General features: G+C 43.3%; 1 protein-coding gene across 1 annotated transcript; it reads left to right on the top strand.

Annotated features, from left to right (window-relative positions):
* Positions 1 to 19,141: 19,141 nt before the first annotated feature.
* On the top strand, positions 19,142 to 23,231 carry IL36B (interleukin 36 beta). The gene is made up of 3 exons (XM_028514390.2): positions 19,142 to 19,243; positions 21,809 to 21,948; positions 22,703 to 23,231. Exons 1-3 carry the CDS (start codon positions 19,180 to 19,182, stop codon positions 22,922 to 22,924), a joined length of 426 nt encoding a protein of 141 aa, XP_028370191.2. The 5' UTR covers positions 19,142 to 19,179; the 3' UTR covers positions 22,925 to 23,231.
* Positions 23,232 to 27,938: the final 4,707 nt, after the last annotated feature.

The following is a 27,938-nucleotide window of genomic DNA, read 5'->3' as shown; positions in this document are numbered from 1 at the left end:
TTCCCAAAACTAAAATCACCTTTGAAAGGAAAGAGATTTCAGACTGTCAATGAGATTCAGGAAAATATGATGGGGCAGCTGATGGTGACTGGGAGAATTGTGTGAGGTCCCAAGGTGCCTACTTTGAAGGGGACTGAGGCATCATTGTTCTGTGTACAATATTTCTTGTACCTTGTATCTTCTTCAGTAAATGTCTATTTTTCATATTGCATGGTTGGATACCTTCTGCACAGACCTCATGTAACCTGCTGCCATTGAATGGAAAGCTCTGTATATGTCTGTTAGTTCCATGCAGGGGTGTCCAGCCCATGGCCAGTGGGCCGCATGCAGCCCAGGATGGCTATGAATGTGGCCCAATACAAAATCGTAAATTTACTTAAAACATTATGAGATATTTTTGTGTGTTTTTTTAGTGTTTGTGTACTTAATGTGTGGCCTATGACAATGCTTCTTCTTCCAGGGTGGCCCAGAGATGCCAAAAGGTTGGACCCCTGGCGTAGTTTGAATCCAATGTTTCCTTGTTAATTCTCTGTCTGGATGATCTATCCATTGTTGAAAGTGGGGAATTAAAGTTACTTACCATTATCATATTGTTGCCTGTTTCTCTCTTGAGATCTTTTAATGTTTGTTCAATATATTTAGGTGCTTCAGTGTTGGATGCATATATACTTACAATTACTTTAAATTTTTGATAAATTAACCCCTTTATCATTATATAATGAACTTCTTTGCCTGTTGTTTACAGTTTTGTTTAAAATCTATTTTGTCTGATATAAGTATGGCTACCCCTCCTTTCTTTTGGTTTCCATTTGCGTGAAATATCTTTTTGTACACTTTCACTTTTAACCTATGTGTATCCTTTAAAACTGAGTCTCTTGTAGACACCATATAGTTGTATCTTATTTTTTATTTATTCAGGCACTCTATGCCTTGGATTGGAGAACTTGATGCATTTACATTTAAAGTAATTATTGATAGGTAAGTACTTACTAATCATCTTGTTAATTATTTTTGGATAGATTTTTTTTTTAGTTCCCCGTTCCTTTCATCCTTTCTTGCTGTCTGCCTTTGTGAACTGATGACTTTCCATAGTGGTATACTTTGATTCCCTTCTTTTTATCTTTTTTGTTTCTATTGTAGGGTTTTGCTTTGTAGTAACAATGAGGTTTACATGAAACATCTTAAAGTATAACAGTCTATTTTAAGATGGTAAAAACTTTAATCACATACAGAAATTCTATTCTCCTTCACCAACATTTTGTATTTCTGATCACACAACTTGCCTCTTTTCATATAGTGTATACATTAACAAATTAATGTGGCTACAGTTATTTTTAATATTTTTGTTCTTTAATCTTTGTAATAGATTTAAAAGATTAACACACTCCCATATTACAGTATTAGAAAATTCTGAACTTGACTATTTGTTCACCTTCACCACTGTGTTGTATATTTTTATGGTACTGTAAATAATATAAATGAAACAACTTTGCTCATTTTTTAATTTTAATATTTTAATTATTTAAAAATTTAATAGTTTATTTTGATTGTATTTTTTCCACTACCATTTATCTCCTTTATACCCCCATTCACTTCCACCCACTCCCTTCCCCCCTGCAATCACCACATTGTTGTCCGTGTTCATGAGTTCTTTTTCTGTTTTGCTTGATCCTGCTACCCCTCAACCCCCACCCCAGAACTGTCATCCTTTTCTCTATCTATGAGTTTGTCTCAATTTTGCATGTTAGTTCAGTTAGTTCACCCATGTATGGCTGATCATATGGTATCATGATGGTATCAAATCATATGGTATTTGTCTTTCTCTGACTAGCTTATTTCACTTAGCATAATGTTCTCCAGGTCCATTCATGTTGTTGCAAAGGGTCAAATCTTCTTCTTTTTTATGGCTGAGTAGTATTCCATTATGTAAATGTACCATAGTTGTTTTATCCATTCATCTGCTGATGGACACTTGGGCTGCTTCCGTATCTTGGCTGTTGTAAATAATGCTGCAGTGAACATGGGGGTGTTTATATTCTTTTGAATTAGTGTTTTGGGTTTCTTTGGATAAATTCCCAGAAGTGGAATCACTTAAAATGAATCCAGAGCTGCCATGTCAGAGGACCTGCCTTGCACATCTCCTGTCTCAAACCTTTGGAACGTTAAAACACCACAAGATAACCTTTGGACTTGGCCTAGGGTAACACTGTGTCCAAAGAACTGTTTGTGAAAATTTAAAAAAAAGAGTTATTATGACCACTGAACTGATGAGTACTGGATTGGAAAATTAAAGACATTGTTTAGAATTAATATCACTATGTTATGTTATCTGCACCAATAGAAATATCTTCTTTCTATTGATGTAATTATTCCCTTTCTGTTTCTCATATTTTTGCCTTTGTCTCCTAATCAGAACATCATTTGAGCTTCTGCTTGAAGTAAATATTTCCAAATAACTATCCTTATTGATCTCAAATAAATGTTTATTGCTTTTCACTTTGAGGGCCCTTTTATTTTCAAGTTAACAGTAATTAGCATTTTTTCATTTTATCCTGAAGAACTCCTTTTAGCATTTCTTACAAGATAGAGCTACTGGTAATGAACTCCAGCTTTTGTTTGTTTGGGAAAGGCTTTATCTTTCCTTCATTTTTAAAGGACAACTGTGATCTATTAAATATTCTTGGTTGTTAGCATTAAAAAACTTTTTTTCCTTTAGCCCTTTAAATATATCACCCCACTCTTGGCTTCCAGTCAAGGTGGTGACATAGGAAGATGTGGCTTGGATCTTTGCACAACCACATCAAAATTGCAACTAAAATATAGAACAACCATCACTTGAGTTAAATGGAAGTCTGACATCTACAGAATTGAAGAAATTGCATCCATCCAGAATGGTAGAAGAGGTGTGGTTATGGATTGGGCTGGCTGTACATTCATGTGGATAAAAATTCAGGAGGGATTTGTGGGAGCAAGGAGTCGCAGACCCACACCAGCCCCCACCAGCCCAGGATTCCAGTGCCAGGAAGATAAGTCCCCACAACTTCTGACTATGAAAACCAGCAGGGATTGAGTCGGTGGAGGAGGCTACTGGAGCCCTAAGCAGTTCCTCTTGGGGAACCCACACATGGACTCACCTACTCAAACTCCCTCTTTCTGAGCTGCAACACTGGGGTGGCAGCTTGAAGGGCACAAGTGGTATATAAGAAGAGACTGAAGAGTCTGGCATCAGGGCGAGCAGAGGCCATTGTTTCTTTTTGGGCCCTCCCCCACCCACAGAGCCACTAGGCTGGTACCATATCTGACACTCCATCAACCTGGCTAACTCTGTGTGACCCACCCTGGAGATCCACAGAGATTCTATCCCACCCAACCTATGGACCCACCCAAGCTGTTTTTCCATAAGAATGGCTGGTCTTGGATCCTAATCCTATCAAATAAACCAGAACTGGCTTCAGTGATCCCTAGTGGCAGCCAGAGTAGAGTCACAGCTTGGCTTCCCCTGGGAATCTCTAAGCCCAGCATCAGAAACAGCCATCTCAGATTGCTTTACAGCTCAGGCAGGGTTCCACCAGACCTGCTCAGACCTGTACCACCTGGGAAACCCTAGGGCCAACACAACCAATGGGCAGCTGCAGACCACATCAGAGCACCACCACCCTATCTCTGCACAGCTGATCCTCCATGGAAGGCTCACAGTAGTCACAACTAGTCCTTGCAGCTGACTGACTAGGGTATATCTCTCCTATTGATCTTCCAACAGCAACCAAGGCTCAACTACAAGAGAAGGGGGTACTCCACCCACATGAAGGATGAACACTGAGTATCCAGCTTGGGTGCAGGGGAGGCTGTGCCACTGGAACCTATAGGACATCTACCACCTTAGGCAACACAACCAAGACATGGAGTCACAGCAGCTCTACCTAATACATAGAAACAAACACAGGGAGGCTGCCAAAATGAGGAGACAAAGAAACATGGCCCAAATGAAAGAACAAATCAAAACTCCAGAAAAAGAGCTAAACAAAATGGAGATAAGAAATCCATCAGATGCAGAGTTCAAATCACTGTTTATAAGGATGCTGAAGGAACTTAGTGAGGACATCAGCAGCCTAAAAAAGATCCAGTCAGAAATGAAGTGGACACTAATTGAAATAAAGAACAATGTACAGGAAAACAAGAGTAGGATGGATCATATCAATGATTGGGAACATAAGGAAACAAAAAACAACCATGCAGAACAATAAGAAAAAAATATCCAAAAAAGGAGGATAGTATAAATGGCCTCTGGGACAACTTTAAGCAATCCAACATTCACCTCATATGGGTGCCAGAAGGAGAAGAGAAAGAGTAAGAAATTGTAAATCTGTCTGAAAAAATAATGAAAGAAAACTTTCCTAATTTGGTGAAGTAAATAGACATTCAAGTCCATTCAAGTGCAGAGAGTCCCAATTACGATGGATGCAAAGAGGTCCACTCCAAGATACATCATTATTAAAAGGCCAAAGGTTAAAGATAAAGAGAGATTCTTAAAAGCAGCAAGAGAAAAGAATTTAGTTACCTGAAGGTTGCCACATGGGAAGAAAGGGGGAGAGGGAGAATGGGTGAAGAGGGTTAAAAAGTACAAATAGATAGTTACAGAATAGCCAAGGGGATGTAAAGTATAGTATAGAAAATGGAGAAGCCAAAGAACTTATACGCATGACCATGGACATGAACAATGGTGGGGGGATTGTTTGAGGGCATAGGGATGCTGGATGTATGGGGCAAAGGGGGAAAATCAGGACAACTGTAATAGCATAATCAATAAAATATAGTTTAAAGTATTTTAATTATATTTAAAATATATATAATAATATAATTATATTATATTTAACATAATTATTTAATATTAAATAATTTTGTTTAAAATCACTCCACTCTCATCTGGTCTGCAAAGTTTCTGCAGACAAATCCAATGATGTTTTTATTAGGGTTTCCTTGTAAGTGGGGAATTTTGTCTTCATTTTTAAAATTTTCTGTCTTTGATTTTAGACAGTTTTATTTTAGTGTGTCCTGGAAAAGATAATTTTGGGTTGAAATTTCAGGCACCTGTGAACTTTATGAACTGGGATGTCCAACTCTCTCTTTAGGTTTGAGTAGTTCTCAGTCATTATATTATAAAATAAACTTTCTGCTCCTTTCTTCCTCTCTTGAAATTCTGGGACTTCAATAATGTATGGATTGCCTCTTAATAGAATTTCATAATTTACATAGGCTTTCATCACTCTTTTTCATTCTTTTTTTATTCATCTAACTGAATAATTTAAAATGACCTGGCTTCTAGTCCATTAAGTTTTTCTTAGGTTTAATTCAGTCTGCTATTGAAGCTCTCTATTGAATTCTTCAGTTTATTCACTGCATTCTTCAAGTGAAGGACTGCTGTTGTTTTTTTTTTTCTTAATGGTTTCTATCTCTTTGTTCATGTATTGCTTTCCTAGTTTACTTATTTATCTCTAACTAAATTTCTTTTTTTTATATCCAAATATCTATTTAGATCTTTAATTACTAATTTAGTATTTTTAAAAAGATTTTATTTATTTATTTATTTATTTTAGAGAGGGAAGGGAGGGAGAAAGAAAGAGAGAGAGAAACATCAATGTGCGGTTGCTGGGGGCCGTGGCCTGCAACCCAGGCATGTGCCCTGACTGGGAATCGAACCTGCGACACTTTGGTTCTCAGCCTGCTCTCAATTCACTGAGCTACGCCAGCCAGGGTTTGTCTAAATTTCTTTAAGGGAACTATTCTGAATTCTTTTTCAGGCAATTCATTGATCTTCATTTCTTTGGGGTCATTTATTGTAGCTTTATTCGTTTCCTTTGGTGGTTTTAGATTTTCTTGATTATTCATGAACCTTGTGTCCTTTAGTGGTGTCTGCACTTTTGAGGAAGCAGGCACCTCTTTCAGTCTTACAGACTGGCTCCAGCAGGAAAATGCCCTTCACCAATCAGCCTGTACAGATATTATAGGAGGGCTGACTATTGGTATCTGTGAAAAGGTTTGCTGCTAGAGTCCTTGGAGGGCAGATATGGTCCTTGGGTCAGTAGGTAGACAGGCCTAATGCTTGGGTCCACAGGGGCTGGCCGGTGCCTGAGTCTGTAGTAGTAGGCCTGGATTCTAGGTCCACAGGGATCAATCATGTGCTGAGGACCACTGGGGAGAGCCTGGCATATGAGTCCACAAAGACTGGCCTGGTCCTGGGCCAGGCTGGGAACCTGAGTTTATAGGAGTTGGCCTGGAGTCTGGGGCCATGAAGGCACGGGGACCAGCCTGAAGGTTGGGTCCATGAAGGCTGGTCTAAAGGTTGGGGCTATGGGGGTTGACCTGGAGCTGTGGCAGTCTGGGAGCTTACATCTGTGGGAGCCTGCCTAGAGCCTGAGGTCATTAGAGCTGTCCTAGTGCTAAGGCAGGCCATGAGCCTGGGTCTGTGAGAGCCAGTTTAGGGCATAAATCTATGCAGGCCTGGCACTAGAGAGGCCTGGGAGCCTGGGTCCATGGGAACCTGTTGAGAGCCTGGGGCCCCAGGAGTCAGCCTGGCCCTTGAGAGAGCTGGAAGCTTGGATTTGCAGGAACCTAGGGGCAATGAAAGCTGGCTAGGTGCTGGAGTGGGCTGAGAGCCTGGGGTCATAGGGGACAGCCTGGGGCTGGTGCAGGCTTGGTGCTGGGGTCTGTGATGAAACTGGGTGCTAACATTACCCTTTTTTCCCCACAGAGAGGATGTCTCTATACTGGGCTGCCCTGGCTTGGGGGAAGAAGGAAGGAGTTTTGTGAAACTGCCTTTTCTAACTTCTTCAATGCATTTTTCTTAATCTGTACTCCACCAGGTGCTGTAATCTCTCACCTAGAATCCTTTGCTCTTGTGAAGATATTTTAATATGTGCATAGTTGTTCCAATTAATATTTCTGGGAGGAAACAAGTCCTAGAATTTCCTACACCTCACTCCTGATGATATCACTCTCCAATTCTCCCTTCTGCCATGAACTATCTGTTGCCAAATGCAAATTATTGGATATTTTATTTTATTTACTATTGTATTATATCATTGTAGAGGTGCTGTTTGGCTCTTTCAAAACTCACTTTTTATAGTTAGTTATTCTAAAAAATATTTCCATATTTGTCATTTATTTTTTAAATATGATTAAGATAGTTGTTTTAAGTTCTATGTATAATCATTGCAGAATCTGAAATCTGTGTATGTTTCTGCTATCTTGCTTTGTTTGCTTGTTTGGCTCTTTTTGGTTGTTCTTATGATCTTATTTGTTTGTATGCCTAGTAATCTCCAACTATTATGGTTTGTTGTCTTTGTAAAATTGTTTGAGTGGCTGTGCCCTCCTCTAGAGAGGTTTTCTCTCTCTTTTGATAGAAAATGTTTGGCTTACATTAAACCAAATACATTGGAGAATTCCTGGCTAAGTCAAGCTGTAATTATGCAAAGCAAAATTCCTTGTGAGGACTTGTGATGGCTCCAGCCTTCCAGGGATGAGTGCTTATGTTGACACCTTTTCCTCTCCCGCTTCGCTCAGTGCCAAGACAGGGCACTTCATGGGTCCCAGAGACTGGAGAGAGGTGAGGATTGGTCTAGATCTGGTTCACCTGTGCTCTTCCCAGGCCTGGGCAGAGTTCTTTCTTTTTCTGCTGGTGTGACTGGAATACTGGCATGGCATGTGCTATATCATCATAGAGCATATATTAGTTTTATATCGGTTTCCTCTCTTTCAGCCCCTGATTGTATAAGTCTGGGGTGGGGCCTGAAAATTCTGCATTTCTGACAACCTGCCAGATGACGCTAATGCTGCTGGCCCTTTGAATATCAAGGATGTTCACAACAAGGACAATTCCATCTAATAATTGACTACTATCTGAGCACTAGCGAAACTGAATGGTGAAAATTATGCTACGGGAGTAGAGAGAGATGCGTAGTGTTGAGGTGACCATATTAGACCTTGACCTGAGTAGTAAAGAATAGATGTGAATGGGCTAAGGCAGTGATTTTTCAACCTTTTTCATCTTATGGCACACATAAACTAATTACTAAAATTCTGCCACACGTCAAAAGTATATTAACTGTTTTCTTATCTGACAAAAAATAGGTATAATTTGGTTTGTTCACAACAGATGGCTATCGTCATTTTTTTTATTTGACACTCCAAGGGAAAAGAGGTCAGTGCCCCTGACTAAACAGTCAGGTACTGCATGTTTTAAAATTGTTGCGGCACACCAGTTGAAAATCACTGGACTAAGAAATGAAATCCTACGGCAGATCTAGTTCTGGCTCCCTAAAGAAAGAGGGGAAACAATCTATAAACTGTATCCCTATGGAGTCTTTTTCTTGCAGGCAGAGAAGTTTTCTTCATCACATTTGACACAATGTCCCTTTTCAGAAGACTCTATCACTCGATTATAAAGGATGTCACCTTCATACTAGGGAGAGATAACTACTGGTCGAGGCTACCTGGTATCACCCTTATCACCTCCATCCAACTCCATCTCTCTGGACTAAGTGCCCTGACCACACAGAGGTCTGTGTGTTTATAGGATGGAATGAGAATCTGAAGGACCCCACGTATGATTGTAAGTTTGCATTAATACCAATGTGTCCTGGATGCTTGCTTCTTTTTACCCTATGGCAGGACATCGAGCCCCTCCCCTCAAGATATCCAAGTGGCCCAGTCCTGTAGAGGGGGCACAGGAGTGATGTCATGGGCTCTGGACTTCCTTCTCAGAGCATGGAAGCCAGCTTATGCTAGGACACCTGGGGCAGCTCCTCTTCATTCTGAACCCTAGTTTTGACTCAGGGACACCAGCTATACCTTTACTTGTGGGTGCTTTATAATTTTACACTCCTGAGGAGGTGGCTGTGGGGCTACCCAGGATGGGAATGTAGTGGCCATTTATATTCCAGTGTAGCAAGAATGCTGGGGAGGTCATAGGGTGTGAATGTGAGCATGTCTTTATGTGGCCAGGAAGGCTGATGAAGAGCACAAAGGTGAAGACTGGAGTAATCTACTGGTGGTCATAGCAAAAAGGCTGGTAGAGATAGTGAAGGGCCTGGTGACAGATGCAGGGGCATCATTAGGCCAGCTGCCCAAGGAAGCTGTCATGTTTGGGGGCTTTTTACCCCTGACCTAGGGAGCTCATTTAGGAAACAATCCCAAGAAAGCCAATAAAGCAAATTCTAGTGAGCTGGTCCGGAGTGGGGGTAGCTGGGACTGGGAGCCCTCTGAGAAACCCTAGCATGGTCCCTCCAGAGGATTGGGAGGCTGGGACGTTCACCCACTTGTCCTTTCTCTGCTTGGTTCAGAAAGCTCTGGAGGTGTGAAGCTGACAGGCGTTGGGCGCTGCCATGGGGCAGTGAACTTGGGTGGGCTGAGGGCGTGGGGTGGAGCACAGACAGCACTGTGTCAGCTTCCTGTGTGGAAGACCGAGTGCATGCCTGCTAGCTCAGAGCACCAGAGCATCTGCAAGCCAGGCTCCCTTCCCACTAATCCCAAGTCGTGATCCAGGGTCCATGCAGGGCAGGGTGCCAGGAGTTGGTCTTGCTCACGTCAGGCTCCCCTGAGTGAAGAAGCAGCTTATGCACTGCTTCTGAGAGGCTGGGGGACTGCACCCTGGGGCGTTTTTCCTGGTGTGACGTTGGCCAAGAACATGCTGACTCTGGATAAGGAGTGGCAGCAGCTACCCAGGTCACAGGAAGCCCAACCCTTCCTCAGCCCACCTTGCACCTACTGAGGGCTCCTACTCTTAGGGACAACGTTGTGGTGTGTCATTTTGCAGCATCAGAATCCAGTCATCAGCCCTGGAGCAGTCCCATGGTGTTTCTTTCCTCAAGCTCAATGCCGATGACTGATTTCCTGGTTTGCCTCTTAAAGGCTTAGCGGTCCTCCCGTTTCAGGTTGCACAGACAAGTCACAAGCGTGCTGTCACAAGCGGACATTTCTCCACACAGAGCCTCACTGAAGCCTCTGGCACCAGAAACCAGAGAACACCCAGCATGTCGAGCAGTCCCGCCCCCACGAGGAAGAACCTCCTTCCTTCCTCATGTGTGTACAACATAATTCTTCAGAACAAACATTTTAATAGTTGCAAGCCTTCATTATTTAAAAAATAAGTTATAGGAGGATCACAGACCAGGCATCTGTGAGTTAAAGGAAATCTCATGACCTTCAGCTAGCCAGCACAGGTAGACACTTGATTTGATGACAGGATATAAAACAGTGGTTTTTAACTAGGGGCAATTCTGCCCACTGGGAATTTATCAGTGTCTGGATACACACACACACACACACACACACACACACAATAGGAAAACATATTCCTCACCCAAGGATATGTTTTTATTGATTTTAGAGAGAGAAAGGAAATGGGAAGGGAGAAAGAGAAATAGAAACATTGATGTGAGAGAAAAACATTGATTGGTTGCCTCCGGCACGCACCCCGACTGGGGATCAAACCTGAAACCCAGCTATGTGCCTTGGCTGGGAATCAAACGTACAACATTTTGGTGTATGGGATGACTCTCTAACCTACTGAGCCACCCAGCCAGGGCTGGAGATACTTTTGTTGTTATAACCAGGGGCCAAGGCTGTGCTACTGGCCTCTGGTGGGCAGGGACACTGCTACACATCCCACCACACACAGGACATCTCCAGATGACAAAGGGTTATGGTGCCCAGAATGTCAGTGGTGCTGAGACTGAAGTGATCTTACATAAAACAACTATGTTTTAATTTAAAAATTTATGGCAACTATTATATAAATATTCTTTGGGTTTCTCCATTTCTAGGCAACTGGTCATAACTAAAGCAGTGCATTGTAGTCTCAAAAACTTTTATGTTAACAGTTTCTTTCAAAACTTCACATTAAGAACTATTGAAATTTGTGGCTTAAGGATTTAGCCCCAATCTTAACATATAAAGTATTTGGGGCCTATAATTTCTATTTTTATTTTTTTAAGATTTTATTTATTTATTTTAAGAGAGAGGGAGAGGGAGAGAGAAGGAGAGGGAAACATCGATGTGTGGTTGCTTCTTGCATGCCCCCTACTGGGGACCTGGCCCACAACCCAGGCATGTGCCCTGACTGGGAATCGAACCAGTGACATGTTGGTTCACAGGCTGGAGCTCAGTCCACTGAACCACATCCACCAGGGTTAATTTTTAATTCCACAGTATGAAAGAGAGGTCTCCAGGGCTGCTCTAATGTATGGGGAAGCCTACCATGGACAGGAACTATGAGTGTGTGAAGAATGTGGAATAATTTAGCCAGTGATATTTCTCCTTGAGGTATCCTTCTTGTCCTTCAGGACACAACATACAGACTTGCGCCACCAAACCAGGCCCGTGCAGCCCTTTCTCCTGAATTCCGATGGTTCGTCTGCCATCTTCTCTGAAGGAGACTATCCCCTCATTATTACCCAAGAACTGGGGAAAGCCTACACCACCAATTTTGGCTTTACTCCACAGTCAGCCTTCTGTATCCATGGGTTTCACATCTGCAAATTCAACAAACTGTGGGTTGAAAATGTTTTTTTTTAATCCCACAAAGTTCCAAAAAGCAAGGCTTGAAGTTGCCATGTGCCGAGCACTTCATTGAGTCCATGAGGATGAGGGGGTGTGCAGGCACACCCTGCTGTCATCGCCTCTGTGCAAGTGTGGTTTACATGCAACTTTATATTCACTCCTTTTTGTAGAAGGGACTTGAGCATCTGTGGCTTTTGATATCTGTGGGGAAGAGGGTGTCCTAAAGTAGCCTCCCGCGGATACCGAGGGACAGCTGCACTGGCCTAAGGTCAGTGTGGAGCTGGGGGTTGTGCCCCAGGCAGCCTCGTGCTCTGATTTCCTCCATTCTAGCTCTCAAAGTGCTTTGGAGATGAACCTTGTGATAGTGACCCATTCAGCAGGGAGGCAGAGTTGCTACAATCATGTCCAATTTTTGGAAGCAGATACCAGGTTAAATGCGGAATGAGCAGTCATCCCTCAGCCTGGAATAGGAAGGCAGAATCTATGGCTGGGCTTTCCATCCCAGGGTATCTTGCTGTCCTCCAGTGTATCCACGCAGTGACCTAAGTGTTGGGCCAGGGCATGTTCCCTCTCCCAGGGTCCACATGGCTAAAATACACAAAAATAATAAAGAAACCACATGGTTGCTAAAATTGTCTCATATAAGAAATGAGGGTGGTGATTCTTTCATCTGACATCCAGGTCACTAAATTTTCAGACACATTTGGTCTGTGGTGTTGCATCAAGACCCAGGAGGGGTCATGCACTTATACCTCAGTGAAGCTACAGATTCTGCTGGTTTGGATGAAGAAGCGGTGTTGTTTATGAAACTTTCACCTACAGCATTCTCATGGGATCCCATGAAGAATTAAATTTGTGAGACAGACATTTTGCCATCTCAGTCGCTCTGTAATAAATGGAATAACTTGAATGGAATAGCACAGCCATAAGATTGATTCTTCACATTTAAAAGGAATTTCACAGTTTGTGAAGCAGGTTCTAAGAAAGTCTCTCATTTCTAGGAAAAAAACCCAGTAGGATAGCTGGGAATGAGGCCTGGGAGGAGTGATACAAATTGGGCCTCGTGACTAGAATTCGCACTCCATACTTCTGTGTATGATGCTGGTACACAGCTCACTGAAAAGTTATTGTCCTGTCCTTGGTGTGGGGCTCTGAGCATCTCCCCTGGGTTTTCTATGAACTCACAAATCATAGTTGGATATGTCTCCCAGCCATTGAGAGCATATTTATATCAAAGACTTACCTCTTCTACCTTTTTATGAAACAGGGTTTCTTTCTAATATCAGTGAACTTTGTTCTCTGCAATGTGGTTCCTCAGACATGTGACCCATATAGTCTTTCCATCACATTTTTACTTGTCCCCAAGACGTGAAGAAAGATGTTGGGATACTATTTTTCCAAACACAATGATGACTTCCAGAGTGCCTCGGGCATTGTCCCACCTCCACCTCCCCTCCTGAGATCTGCCTTCAGTGTCCGAGTGACCATGTTGGTGTCAGAGATTACATTGCTTTCTGGTGACAGCATGGTGCCCCCTGAGCTTTTCATTTCTCACAGTTCCTACGAAAATGTAGAACTGAGTCTCTTCTGTCTTTCCATTGTTGGTAATTTCCCTTGGAGTTGTGGACACATAGGACAGTGGAAGGGGCTCTATTAATAAGTACACTGTCATGAAGAGTATCACCTTGGGTACTCTTGGTCCAACTAGGTGCAAGGCTAGAACCCATGTCAGGCTCTCCCCAGGACTCCCTCCCCACACCTGGCCTTGGCTGAGGAGCTAAGGCGAGCCCAGAGGTCTCTCCAGTTGGAAACAAAGCTCCTAGTCTCCCTGACTTGTTTGAGAGGTTCTCTCGGAGCATGTCAGTCCTGATGTGGGAAGGGAGCTTACCTCTGGTCCCTTACCACAACTCATGTCTCTGCTACAGATAACACACTCCCTTTTCCTTCTCCCAGCCTTCCTCTTCTTCACAAGAACACCTCCCTTGTTCATTCCTTTGTGTACTCAGCCAATACTGATGAATTCCAGTAATGGACCACACATTGTTCCTGACACTACAGACAACAGTTAACAAGACAGACAAGTGCCCTGGTCTGATGGAGCTGGCATGTAGGTGATAAGAACACACATGCACTTTAATTTGCATCTCTCTGATGATTGGTGATGTGAGCATCTTTTCATACGTCTATTGGCCATTTGTACGTCCTCTTTGAAGAAGTGTCTATTTAGATCCTTTGCCTACTTTTTAAAATAATTATTTTCTTGGTGTTGAGTTGTATAAGTTCTTTATGTATTTTGGAAACTAACCCCTTATCAGGTGTATCATTAGTGAATATGTTCCCTCATGAAGTGGGTTGTTTTTTGATTTTGTTGATTGTCTCTTTTGCTATGCAAAAGCTTACATCACCTCTCAGGATGCCTGTCAGGATGGCTGTCATCAGTAAATCAACAAACAACAAGTGCTGGTGAGGTTGTGGAGAAAAGGGAACCCTAGTGCACTGTTGGTGGAAATACAGACTAGAGCAGCCACTGTGAAAAACAGTATGGAGTTTCCTCAAAAAATTGAAAATGGAACTGCCTTTTGACCCAGCAATTCCACTCCTGGGAATATATCTGAAGAAACCCAAAACATTAATTTGAAAGAATATATACACTCCTATGTTCATTGCAGTGTTATTTACAATAGCCAAGATCTGGAAACAGCCAAATGCCCATCATAGTGATGAGTGGATAAAAAAGCTATGGTACATTTACACAATGGAATACTGCACAACCATAAAAAGAAAAAAAATCTTGCCTTTGGCAACAGTATGGATAGACCTGGAGATTATTATGCTAAGTGAAATAAACCAGTCAGGGAAAGATAAATGGTACGTGATTTTACTTATATGTGAAATCTAATCAACAAAATAATTTAACAAACAAAATAGAAATAGATCCATAGATATATAGAATAGATTGACAGCTGTCAGAGGGGAGGGAGGTTGGGGGGCTGGGTGAGAAAAAGTGAAGGGATTAAACAACAACAACATGTATGTGCACACACATATGTGTGTATACTCGCATGTGTGTATGCACGGGTATATACATGTATGTATATGCACACATGTGTATATGCACATACATATGTCTGGGGAAAGTCCAGCCATTGTTAATATGATGAGAATAGTTTTTGCAACATCGATGTAACCTGGCAGCCATGGAGAGTGGACTAGAATGTGCATGCATGAAGAATGATGACTTCACTGTACTGGTCAGTGGGGGTGGTAGACACTGGCGAGTGAGCATGTGTACTGTGTGGCTGTTACATTCAAATGGACTGATTAAGTAGAGCAATGAATCTGCATCAAATTTTGTGTTAAGCTTGAATGTTTCTCCATGAAAAATATTCAAATGATTTGGAAGGCCATGGCTATGGGCAACTGGCAATTGGCAGGTTCATCATAACAATATGCCTGCTCATGCATCACATCTCATGCAGAGTTTTTTGGCAAAACAGCAAATCACCCAAGTGACTCAGCCCCCCTACAGCCCAGATGTGGAGCCCTGTGACTTCTGGCTTTTCCCAACTCTACCATCACCTTTGAAAGGAAAGAGATTTCAGACTGTCAATGAGATTCAGGAAAACACGATGGGGCAGCTGATGGTGACTGGGAGAACTGTGTGAGGTTCCAAGGTGCCTACTTTGAAGGGGACTGAGACATCATTGTCCCATATACAATATTTCTTGTATCTTGTGTCTTCTTCAATAAATGTCTATTTTTCATATTGCATGGCTGGATAGCTTCTGGACAGATTTTATATATGTGTGTGTGTGTATATGTATATATATGTATACACACACATCTATCTATATCTATATCTATATATATCTATCTATAGCTATATATATATATAGTACACATAGACACAGACAATAGTATGGTGATAGCCAGAGGGAAAGGAAGGTGTGGGGAAGTGGAAGTGGGCAAAGGGGGGATAAATAGGGGCAAAAAGAGACTTGACTTTGGGTAGTGAATGCACAACGCAGTGTGCAGATGATGTTTTACTGAGTTGTACACTTGAAACCTGTATGGTTTTATTAACCAATGTTACCCCAATAAACTCAGTTTTAAAAAAAGATAGCATATAAAAATATTGATTGCCAAAAAACCCATCATATATGCATATGTACACACATACACATCCACTGCCATGGAGACATACATTTTATGAAGAAAATATTAGAGAAGAATTAGGGATTAGAGCTGAGTAAGGGGCTCTTATAGCAAGAGTGATCAGGGGAGATCTCATTTACAGGGTGGCTTTTTGTAAATGTATGGAAGTGAATTGAATCTCATGATAGTCTAGGGAAGCCTTTTCCTCCAGAGAAACAGGAAAGGCTCCCAGGAAGCTGGGCCCTCTGGGCGAGAGAATCAGCTGCAGCTAGTACAGCTAGAGCAGGGGATTGACAGGGCAATGACAGAGGTATGTGGAAAAACAAGCAGGGACCAATCAGGTGGGCTCATGTGAGCTCAGGTAGGCCATGGTGAGGACTCTGGTTGCTATTCTGGGTGCGATGTAAAGCCATTAGAGAGTTCTGATAGGGGCCCAGTATGACACAGTGCATCCTTGACCCCTGCTCATGGCTGGGTGGACATTTCACTGTAAGGGGTGAGGACAGGGGCAAGGTGACCAGTTAAGGGTTATTGCAATACTCCAGGGGAGAGAGCTTATAGTGGATCTCAGAGAATAGAACCAAAGCCAGTAGTTACGAGTTTACATGGAGGCAGATTTTGGCATAGAATGAGTAGGATTTTTTAACTTTTAGGGCTGATGGACAATATTGGGCTTCAAGGGTAATGATTCCCTTCCATGCAGTTGCTGAGGTTGAGTGTGATCCCCAGTTCAGAGTTAGGAAGCCACAGGCCTCCCAGGTCCCTCCTACCCAACTAGTCCCCTCTGTTGGGCACCATACAGGTTTCAGAACCCATCACAGGACACAGGCCTGCATCTCAGCCTCTGGAAACACTCTTCACAGTAGTTAAGAATGGAGAGATCTGGCTTCTAACGTGGCTAAATTTCTTAGTAGCTTGTGATTTTAGGTAAGCTTTGTCATTTCTCAGGGCCTCCGGTTTTTTGCATGAGAAATAAAAATTAATGGCCCCTAAAGGGTTGTTGTGAGGATTAAAAGATTAATAAGGTACATCTCTGACAGCTTTAACAGACATAGAACAAGCTTTCGATGTTGGTTATGTAAAACTCCTGGGAGAGTTACTTACAGGGAGATGGTGGATTGTTCCCAATCAGATGTGAATGAGGTGTGGTTCATGCAGTCGGTGAATCAAGACAGTCACACCTCTGTCCCCAAGGCGGTCCGGAAGAAACTTCTCGTCTGTAACAATGCATCTGGCCTTGGCTGTATTTCATCACAGTTGTCTTTGACACGTGAACTGCTTTGGTTTGTCCAGGACCCCAGAACGGCCACACCTGTGTTGCCACATAGTCACTCATTGACGCTTCATGGGATCTCTATGCCAGACCAGCTTTCTTAACAAAGTGGGCACGCCCAGAACCAGGAAATGACCCTCTTGCCCATTAAAAGGCCCAGGAGTCCTAGACAGCCAGTGTAGTCTGACGTCGGCCCAGGGACCAGAGCATCTCTTGGAATGGAGGTAACTTCTGCTGCTCAGAAGCCATGTGTAGGGCAGCTTCTTTCACTGCTCTGTGTCTCGTCCTGAGGAACCTCTGGGGCTGAGGGGCCTGGGGCCTGCGGCACAGGGCACCAGAGGAGCTGGGCTGCTTCCACAAGCATAGCTGGCTGCTTACTCCTTTCTAGGGATAACAGTAGAATTGGCCATGGGGGGCCCTGAGGCAGGGAGAGTGCTAAACAACTGGTTCTCACTGTAGGGAGTCTGTGGTCTTTGAGGGGAACTGTCCTGGTTCCCCAACTCAAAGCCCAGAGAGATGCCGTCTGACAGTGAAACATCTAATGGAGCCAGTGGATGTCCATGGATCCATAGAGATGCCCATTTGGATGGGGAATGGGGGGAGGTGGGAGTGAGAGAGACAGGCTTGCTGAGAATTATTTTGAATGTTCAAGCTTGAAGTCAGGGTAATTGGTCACTTACCAGCTGTGGAGGCCTAAATAGAGAATACACACTCTCCCTTCCTCCTCTAAACCTAGAAACTTGTTGTCCTAGAAGGTTGCTGGGGGATGCTCTGGAATCCCCTAGCAATCCCAGATGTGATGGGTGGAGGGCACCCCAAGGCCATCACAGCCTGGAGAGCCAGGACCATCCAGTCACGACAGAGAAGGAAGCTTCCATTTGGGGTTCTCTGGCTTTGGACTATGCTCTTCCCATCCTTAGTCTCAAATGTGCACCAAGGACAGGATCTCAGGGCATCTTCCTCCAAATAATTTTTACACAAATTATCCAGGTGGATGGGAGAGCAATGAATAACACGCTTTTCTTCCTTCCTTCCTCCACAAGACCAGCTGCTCACAATCTCCTGGTGAACACCTACCTGACCTTGTCCTCTTTCCAGAAAGCCCTGAGGCCAACATGTCGACCCCACAAAGTAAGTGGCAAATTACAAACAAGCTTGGCAGTCTCTGCCCAGCCTCCCCAAGGACAATAGGGCACAAGGGCCCCTTTCATTTGCTCAGTTACAGTGGTATTTGCTAAGATGTTCGTATCATGAAATCTACACTTTTGTTCTTGTCTTATTACATGTATTTAGAATTGTTTACTTATTTTGATAAAGGGGGCAAAGGAAGAAACAAACTACATACAGATGACCCATTGAAATACTTTTGGGTTTTTTTAGTACCCAGAGACTATCACTCAGAAAAGGACAAGTCACTGACACCCCTAGAAAATCCCTGGGGGTCGTGCATGCACATATGTCCTTTCAGACACCTTGATGCACAAACCAGCCCCTGCCTTGGTTACCCTCCCTTCCTCCTTAGAGCCGTCTTCTCAGAACAGTGAGCCTACCCTAGACATTCAGAAGCCAGCACAGTCGCCTCCCTCGTCTGAGGGAGGTGTGATCCCCAGCAGATGCCTAAAACCACAGATAGTGCTGAACCCTGTATGTACCTTGTTTTCTCTCAAACGTGCACACCTTTTCACATAGGAAATGCTTTACAGCTGCTCTTTGGTTTATCTGAATTGCCAGCATCACTACTCTTGTGCTTTGGGGCCACAATTATGTAAAATAAGTGTGACTGGAACACAAGCACTGTGGTACCATAGCAGATTTGATAACCCAGAGGGCTATCGAGTGACACACGGGTGAGGAGTGGACACAGTGTGGACATGTTGGAGAAAGGGATGCTTCCCATGACAGGTGGGATGGAGGGGATGGTGTGAGATTTTGTCACACTATGCAGAATTGTATGCAATTTAAAACTTATGGATTGTTTATTTCTGCAAATTTCCATTTAATATTTTTGGACCACAGTTGACTGTGGGTAACTGAAATCACGGGAAATGAGACAGTGGATAAGGGGGACCACTGTATTAGAGGGTGCAGCTGAGCTCCTGAAGTTTATAATAACTCCACATGTGTTTTGCACTTTTTGCTGTCATCCGGCAGGTCAGGCCACTCCAGGATTATATAGTATTCGTGATTCTCAGCAGATGGTGTGGGTCCTGGAGGGAAGCTCTTTAATTGCAGTTCCTTCTAGCAGCAATGTCAAACCTGGTGAGTGACAATGAAGCCACTGTTACCTGTTTTAAAAAATCCTCACCCAAGGATGTGTTTTATTGATTTGAAGGAGAGAGAGAGAATCAATGGGGTATTGAACCCACAAACTTTAGGTGCCGGGGATGATGCTCCAAATGGCCGAGCCACACAGCCAGGGCCACCGTTGCCTCTTAAAGGGACGCCGGCTCCAATGGGGATGAGGCTGAGCTTGTATGAGCCTGGTTGTGGCCTCTCCTACTTCTGGGCACCAGCTCAGTGTCCACAGGAGGGGCAAGAAAGGGCAGGGTGTTTCCCACTCACAAAGGAAACCCTGTACCTAGAAACAGGTGTGAGAGGTGGGCAGCTCCCCTTAACCAAAGAAAATGTCTTCTGATAAGAGGGGATGGTTCATTCTGTCAGCAGCTGACCTTCTCTTCGGAGCTTCTCCTTTAAATTTCAACCATTGCCACATGTCCTCAGATTGAACACTTTCACACTCCACCACCAAACCTGTGCATTTTCCTAACTTGGTGTCCTCTCCTCTAGGAAATCAGAGAATATTTCTTTCTCCCATCAAAAGTCAATTAATCTCATGTAAATTATGCCTCAATAAAGCTGGGGGGAAAGTCCAACTCAGCTCTTTCCCTTTGCCTAGGACTTCAGTGTTTGATCCCATCTCTCTTCCCTACATACCCCACCTTTTTCTGTCTATTGGGTCCTTTCTGACACTGCAAAACATGCTCTGACACAGTATTTCCTGGCTTAATAAATGTTAAATAGCTTCTCTGGATGCCCACCATTTCTTTCGACTGTTGTTGTGTTTTCCTATACACAATGTGCCATTCTGTATACCAGCCATGGCCAAATTCCACAGAGGAGCTGACTACACGACCTGTCTCCATGTCACCCCCTGCTCATGCTTACCCCAAACACTTTGACGTCTAAACTGACCTTTGACCCCTCCCCTTGAGCTCCTTTTTCCAAGGACACCCAGTATGTTTCTCTGTGCTCACATTTGGTTCTTCAGCTATAGTCAGCACGACTGCTAACTCTTCCTTTCTTGAACACTCTCCATCTTCTCATTCCGTAAGAACATTCTCTTGTGGTCCATGGCCTGTTTTCCAACTCCACTTTTTCTGTAAAATGTCCCAGTTCTGGGAACCCTCCAAGCACAGTATGCAGCCACTCTGTCACGAGTGAAGGGGCTGCAAGCCTGTCTCTTGGGTTGATAAGTCACCTCTGTCACTCTGGCATTAACGCTTTCAACCCAGATGAACATTTCATGCCTGTTCAGTGTCCTTTCGGATGCCTCTAACTTTGTCTAGCCTGAGTGAAACTACGGATCTGACTGCTCGGAGTGGCTGACAAACTCACTCTTCCCCATCTCCGTCACCACCATGGTCCTATCTGCTCGAGCCAGGAGCAGGGGAACCCGTGACTCCTCTCTAGCCAGTCCATCAGCAAAGACTGATGAGCCTACATGCACAACAGGCCTTATTTCTATGATTATCATCTCTCATCTGGAGTCCAGCCCCTGCGTCCTCACTGCCCCCACTCCTGCCGCGTTTGTGCAGCCTTTAACCATCCTCCACCAAGAATCACGAGTGACCCTCTTCCTGTGTTAATTGAAGAGTATCATTCCCATGTGTTTGTGATTTGGGGGTGGGGGGTGGGGGTACATAGGAGGTGGGGAAATCCCAGCCTCCCCAGTCTTCTTTGAGGCCTTTAACTTAATGAGCTCTTTTCCACCTGTGGCCTTGACCATTCCTTTCTCCGTAATACTCTCCCTCCCAACTCTGTCCCCTCCTCAAATTACAGTTTACAATTTACAGTATTACAGTATTACAGTATTACAATTTATTGTGGTTCTGGCCATTTCTCTGCTTACAGTTTTCATCTCATTTTCCGTGGGGTCCATGACAAGGTCTGCCTTGTCCTGAGTGTACATTTGAGAATGTGTTGAGTGGATAAATTCCCTGCTCCCTGCCCAAAAGGAGCCCCTGCCTGGGCTCCTGGGCTCAATTAGCCAGCAATAAATTCAGCTGATAGTGACATAAACTCAGCTGATTTACCCATGTGATGCAACTTACATAAGATAACGTAGACTTCCTTCTCATGTGAAAGAAGCCTGAGCAGGCAAGCTGAGGCGAATGTGGTGAGTCCATGATGCTTTATCAATCTCAAGGCCACCTCAACTCTCACCTAATTGTAGGAAGAAGATACAGGGTATAATGAGGAGCTCCTCCCAGCCAAGTTGGCCCCCCTTGAAGAACATTCTCGAAATCCCACAAAACATTTCCACTTGTAGCGCATGGGCTACAACTTAAGCACATGGTCAAAGTTAGCTGCAAGTGTGGTGGGGAATTTTATTTTTATTTTTGGGAAGCCATGTGCCCTGATGACAGCTGGGTTCTGATAGTAAGAAAGAAAAAGGGAAATGAGTTTCTAATTACAATGGAGGGTTTTTAGCACATGGCTAATTGGAGGAGGGTTCCAGGGCAGACCTGGCTACGGCAGTAGCCCAGTGTTAGGCAGGCCTGGACTTTCTGCTGCCTGGGGCCTGACATCTGTCTCCGTTTCCAGTCGTCATTTCCTCACTACCATGCACAGACGCAAACGTCCCTGTTGAAGGAAAAGGCAGCCTGATATACTTGGGAATCATGGACATAGACCTCTGTTTGTTCTGTGCAGAAATTGAGGGCCAGCCTACTTTGCAGCTTAAGGTGAGTGGTTGTGCAGCTAATGAAACAGTACTATCTGATGAGTACTATGAGACAAGTTTTTATTTCATTTACTGTGTTGCTGAATAAAAATAACATTGTTTCAATCCTGGATTATTCAGTGTAAGGAAGCCTGAGTTGGCTGATCCCCAAATCAACACATGCTACCTCTGGAATGGCTGTAACACTTATTCCACTCTCAGAGTACCCACCAGAAACACCAGAACACCAGAAAGGACTCCCACAAGATGCGTGCTTCAGAAAGCCTGAGACTGGCGGCTTTTCTACTCCACATCCTCTTTAACTGCGTTCTAGAAATCCTCTGAGATGTTGGGATGCTCCCAAGTAATCAAAGGCCAACACACACAGAGGAGACAAGGGGAGAATGTTAGTCTGGATCATGTGGATTTCACATCTGTGGTCCCTGCACTGAAAGCACCATTAGGGGTCATGATGGATGCTGCAATGTGCAAACCCACTAGAGACTGGGAATCCTGTGAACCTGGCCCAGACTTGCAGATGGGTGTCTAACAGGAGCACCTACAAGATAATTAACCCTGCTTTGTTTTCGAGGAAGATGGTGTTGTCTCGGAGAATCAGAAGCACCTGGTTTGGGGAACCAGCGTGTTGCCTGTCCTGACACCTGGCATCCTCCTCTTGTCCCTCCCTTTGGGGAAAGCAGTCACTCCCAAGGCTGAATTAGTTTAGCTCCCTCCTCCCAGTAATCCTGTCTCATAGGTCTCTTTCCTCCTCCTAGGATAAAAAGATAATGGACCTGTACAGGGAGAATGAAGCGCAGCTGCCCTTTCTCTTTCTGCACAGCATAGAGGGCTCCACCTCCACCTTCCAGTCGGTCGCCTACCCCAGCTGGTTCATAGCCACTTCCTCTGAGGCGGGACAGCCTGTCATCCTCACCAAGGAGAGGGGCAAAACTTACAACACCAACTTCTTTTTCAGTTCTTGGACGGGATTTCAGTAAATCCCACCTGGGTCTGGGGTGGCCAATTCAGAGACAGAGGGTCAAGAAGTCAGAGAACTTTCTAGGTCATTGTAAGAGACTACGGAGCACTGATGCCCACCTCACGCTCAGCACCCAAACCGCCTCCTCCAGGCACACACTGGCACACCACGCCCGACGCTGGAGCGTCACCCCAGTAAGGAACCTGAGAGTCACTTCTCATTCTTGCCTGATCTTGCCCCACCATCCACGCAGCGGCCAAGTCCAGTTAAGTTGACATCTCAAATGCTCCTCCTGACAACCCGTGGCCCAGAGATGATATTTCATGTAACTCAATAAAAATGTTTTTTATTAACTGTATGCATGTTCATTATAAGTATTGTAGTATGTACTCCCAACGATAAATCTAAAGGGTAAGATAAATGTGAAATATAATTTTACATGTCAATAATCATGATGATTTTTTAATATCATTAGTTAATAATTTGACACATAATATATACTTTAGTTAAGATTAATTGTTTAACAATATGAATGCAGATCAATCCATGTTTCAAGAATCACTTATATCGGTTTGAATTTTTTTTCAGGCAGCTTCTTGGAACTCATTGTATTTTCCTTGTTTTTACTTTCTAAAGTGGCTGGCAGTAGGAGGGCCCCTGTGAGATTTTCTTGTTATCATTCATACTTTTTTGAATTTTAGTAGAACCTTCAATCTTTATGGGGATGCTTTTAAGCCCATTGTCTACTTTGTGAGGGTTGCTTCAGCTGAAGCCTGTAATAGAATCTACAGATGCATTTCACCAATCACATATGAACCTGAGTGTGAGCACGATGGGCTCTTCCCTCAGGACACATTGCCCTCCTCTGCATGTGACAAGTGGAATTGTCAGGTTTTCAATGGGTACCTACTGCTAACTAAGTTCAATTTCTTAGCCAAGCACAATCTGTTTCAAGACCTATTCTTCTGGCATTACCATCTGTTGCTTCACTGCCCATGAGTCTTTGGGATAACACCTTGAACCTCACCTTATACCCTGTTAGCCTACCTTTTTCTTAGTCATTGCTGTGCTCTGAGAACTTTTAACCTGACAGCATATCATCTTGGCTGCACCAACCATCTCTCCCTGCTCTGGGGCACCTAGGATACCTGGAGAATACTTGCAGGGACCTGCTTGGCACTCACGCATGCACGAGAGCTGCTCCAGAGGAAACCTTCACCAATGGGAGATGGGAGTGGGTGGGGAAATTCTACCTCTTCCAGCACTCCAGTAGGTAATTCTGAGATGCATTCTATCTACATGATCCTCAGAGAGTCCCAGCAGGACTGTGTCATAGTCTCCCATGGCAGTCTAAGCCCAGGAACACACCCTTGCGTTGGCTTCCCTGCTTCAACTCCCCCAGCTCCCACTCCTGTTCCCTTTGGTCATTTTTCATCATCTTGCAGGCAAATCCTTTTCTCAGGCTCTGCTTTCTGGTGTAAATCTAGGCTGAGGTAGATTCAGTCAAAGTGACTTCTTTTCTCTACCAGCTACTTGAAGCATATTGGCTTTCTTCCCTCCACACCTTCTCTCATGCAAACATCTCAAACACTTTCATCCCTGTGTATCTCACCTACACATGTCTCTCACATCCTACATTGGTCTGAAGTGTTTAGAGGCCTCTCCTTAACTCCCCAACCTCATGCAACATCTTATTTTCTTTGAAGTCCATAGCATTTTGCCTTAACATGCAATATTTCTTTTGCTGGACTTGGTGCTAGAGCTTTTCTCCCTTGCCTTGGCCCCCTTGCTCTCTTCCTTTCAACCAAATTCTAGGTACATAGAGAGCAGAGATTGAATCTTTTAAGTCTATTCACCCCCTGTAGGTGTCAACTATTACCTCTTATATAACAGTTTCTCAAGAAATATTGTAAGTACATTCTTCATTTTCAACAGGCTGACAATCTACCCTTCAATGTGGCTTTTTCCATTTATACTCCCAACAATATTTATCCTTCTCTGCACAAAGATTATTTTTAAATTAAAAATCATTGTTCATCCAATGTATAGAGAATAATACCTTGTTATTTTAATTTGTTTGCCTCTGATTACCAGTAGGCCATTCACTACTCAGTACATTCCAGTCTCAGCATCTAACTTCACCAAAACCTTTCTTTTGAGCATCACCAGTGACACATCTGTTGCCAAATCCAGTGGACACTCTGCTGCCCTCATCTTAATCAGTGTTGGACACAGCCTGCTCCTCTTCCTCATTCTTACACTCATACTCTGTGGCTCTGTGGCCAGTTGTCCCTCATTTTCCCCAACCCCAGTGTCCTTTCCCTCTCACTCCTCTTCTCTGGGTCCTCCTCATGTGACTTCAAAGGTTGAAGTTCCTCAGGGCTCATCTTCAAGTCCTCTTCTCCTCTATGCTGTCTCCCTGGATGACATTACTAGATCTCATGAATGGAACATAGTCCAGATGGCTGGTGACAGCTTGGTCTGATCCAAGGCTCCTGTTGGAACACCAGTTTGTATTGTTTCAGAGTGTGCAGATTTAATATGTCTTAAGTAGTGCCCTTGACCCTTTCCAAACATACCCAATTCCCACACCTAGTTCCTCAACAGAGAAACTTAGGACTCACCTTTGATTCCTCCTTTCCTGAAGCCCTATATCCATCCCATCAAGTCTATCTCCAAAGACGTCTACCTTCAAAATATACCTCAACTCCACCCATCTCTCTCCAATGTCCCTGCCACTCATCACTGCATGTAAAACAACCACCGTCACTCACCAGACTGTAAGTCAGTATCCTGGCTGGTGCCTCCAACCATGCCTCCAACTATCTGTTAAATCCATTCTCCATGAGTCAGCCAGGATTATCTCCGTAAGTGGAAATTCAACTGTGTCATTCTAATGTTTAGTCACTTCCAATGCTTCTGTTTGCACTGACAAGGAAATGCAAATTCCCTATCTCTGCCTCCAATACCCATTCCAGCTCTTACTTTCCCTCCATTGCTATCTTTGGCCATGCTAATCCATCAGTTTCTTGAACGTTCCAAGTTCTTTATAACCCCAGAACCTTTGCATATGCCATGCTCATGTACATTCCTATTACCTGTATTAGTTTCTCTTCATTACTTGCCTTTCTAGATTCTTTAAGTTACTTCTTCATATGTCACCTCCTCAAGAGGCCTTTCATGCAGCTGTCCCCTCTCTGCACTCTGACTTGTGATCTTTAACAATTTATCTTTGTGGACTCTCAGCTTCATCTCCTCTACTTGAAAAGAATGCTGGGCCCTGCCTGGGTTTCTCTTCCAAAGGATCACTGTCCTCTCCTGGCTGATGCCCAGTGCTCTCAAACCATTGTTTCACAAGTTTTATCCTTTTGTTTTTGTAGACTCAGGTAGGAAGTTGAATTGGTTCTTGTTACCACACCTTTCTGGAAGCAGATACAGGAGTCTCAGATTAGCTTCTGGGTGATCCAGTACAAGTTAGGCTTTCAATGTGCCGGATGAACTAGTCTTCTCAGGACTGGACTGTGTGGCTGCAGAGATAACTCACATGGGCAAAGGCCTTACCAGAAATACCAGAGCAAAGTTAGGATGCAGGGGATAATTCCAACTGATGTTCATAGCACAATATAGCCTTCTGGTCTAATATACATAAAGCCCATAAAATTGGTCCTGAGTTAGGTATTGTAGAATATAACATGCTGAATAACAAACATAAATTAATTTTTTGAATATGTATACAAAATTTAAGTTAACCATTAGAAGAATAAAAATGGAACTGTATGCCTCTGACACTTAGCAGAAAATTAAGTGACCCCCCCCCAAAAAAAGAGAGAGAGAATAAACCAAACAAAAAGCATAAATGGAGCAAAACCAAAATTATGGGAGACAGAAAACCTAAACTAAAATGACAAAATAAGCCCAAATATATTAGTAATCCCAATAAAAGAAAATGGATTAAATTTATTAGTCAAAGTGGGACACTTTTTAAAAACACATGTAAAGACAGACTGTTAATAATTATGTTGAAATAACAGGGGTAATCCTAAACTTTTCCCAACAAACTGGGACATAACAAAAAGCAGACAGTGTTTGGTAGGGATTAGGGGTTGGGGTGGAGGCCAGATGTGGCTATAAAGGGGGAGTGTGACAATGGAATAGTTCTGTTTCTGTATTGTATGTTGTTGTACAAAACTATAGTTGGAGAATTCAACATTCCTTTCTCCATCACTACTAGAACAAGTAGACAGAAAATCAGGTAGAAGAGACCTAAAAAAACACTGTCAGCCAACTAGACCTGTTTGACATTTACAGGACTGCCTACCCCCAAAAGCTGAATACACTTTCTTTTTCAGTGCACATAGAATAGTCACCAAGGTAAGTCATATTCTGAGCTGTAAAACATATCTCAATAAATGTAAAAGAATGGAGATTACACAACATGTATTCTCAAACCACACCTGAATTAACTAGAAATCAATAACACTTCAAAGCTTACTACAAGGATGAAGCAATCAAAATGGTGTGATACTGTCATAAACAGAGACATACAGGCCAGTGGAATGGAGTGCAGAGCCCAGAAATCAACCTGCACATACGGTCCCACGATTTTCACCAGAGTGCCATTCAATGGAAAAGGACAGCCTTTTCCACAAATGGTGTTGGGAAAACTAGCTATCAACATGCAAGAGAATAAAATTGGACCCTTATCTAATTAACACCATGTACAAAAATGAACTGAACATGGATCAAAGACCAGAATGTAAGAGCTACCCAATAAATCTCTTAGAAGAAGACGTAGGGGAAGAGCTTCATGTCACAGAGTTTGGCAAGGATTTCTTGGATATGACAGGAAAGGACAAAAAAAAAAGAGAAAGAAAACATAAATGGGGCTACATCAAAGGACACTGTTAAATGTCTTTTGAGTGAAAGAATGAAAAGCCTTCCAATAATTGGGAATCATATATCTGGTAAGATGTTAATATCCAGAATATATAAAGAACTCCAACAACTCAACAACAACAAAACAAACAACCCAA

Source organism: Phyllostomus discolor, chromosome 6 (assembly GCF_004126475.2).
Source record: "Phyllostomus discolor isolate MPI-MPIP mPhyDis1 chromosome 6, mPhyDis1.pri.v3, whole genome shotgun sequence".
Lineage (NCBI taxonomy): Eukaryota > Metazoa > Chordata > Mammalia > Chiroptera > Phyllostomidae > Phyllostomus > Phyllostomus discolor.
The sequence above is the reverse complement of the archived record's forward strand: the minus strand, read 5'-3'. Positions and strand labels throughout refer to the sequence as shown.

Coding starts and splice junctions, on each gene's coding strand:
- IL36B (XM_028514390.2), top strand. CDS start 19,180: ATGGTGTGGGTCCTGGAGGGAAGCTCTTTAATTGCAGTTCCTTCTAGC. Junction 19,244..21,808: donor TAGCAGCAATGTCAAACCTG/GTGAGTGACAAT, acceptor CTCCGTTTCCAG/TCGTCATTTCCTCACTACCA. Junction 21,949..22,702: donor AGCCTACTTTGCAGCTTAAG/GTGAGTGGTTGT, acceptor TCCTCCTCCTAG/GATAAAAAGATAATGGACCT.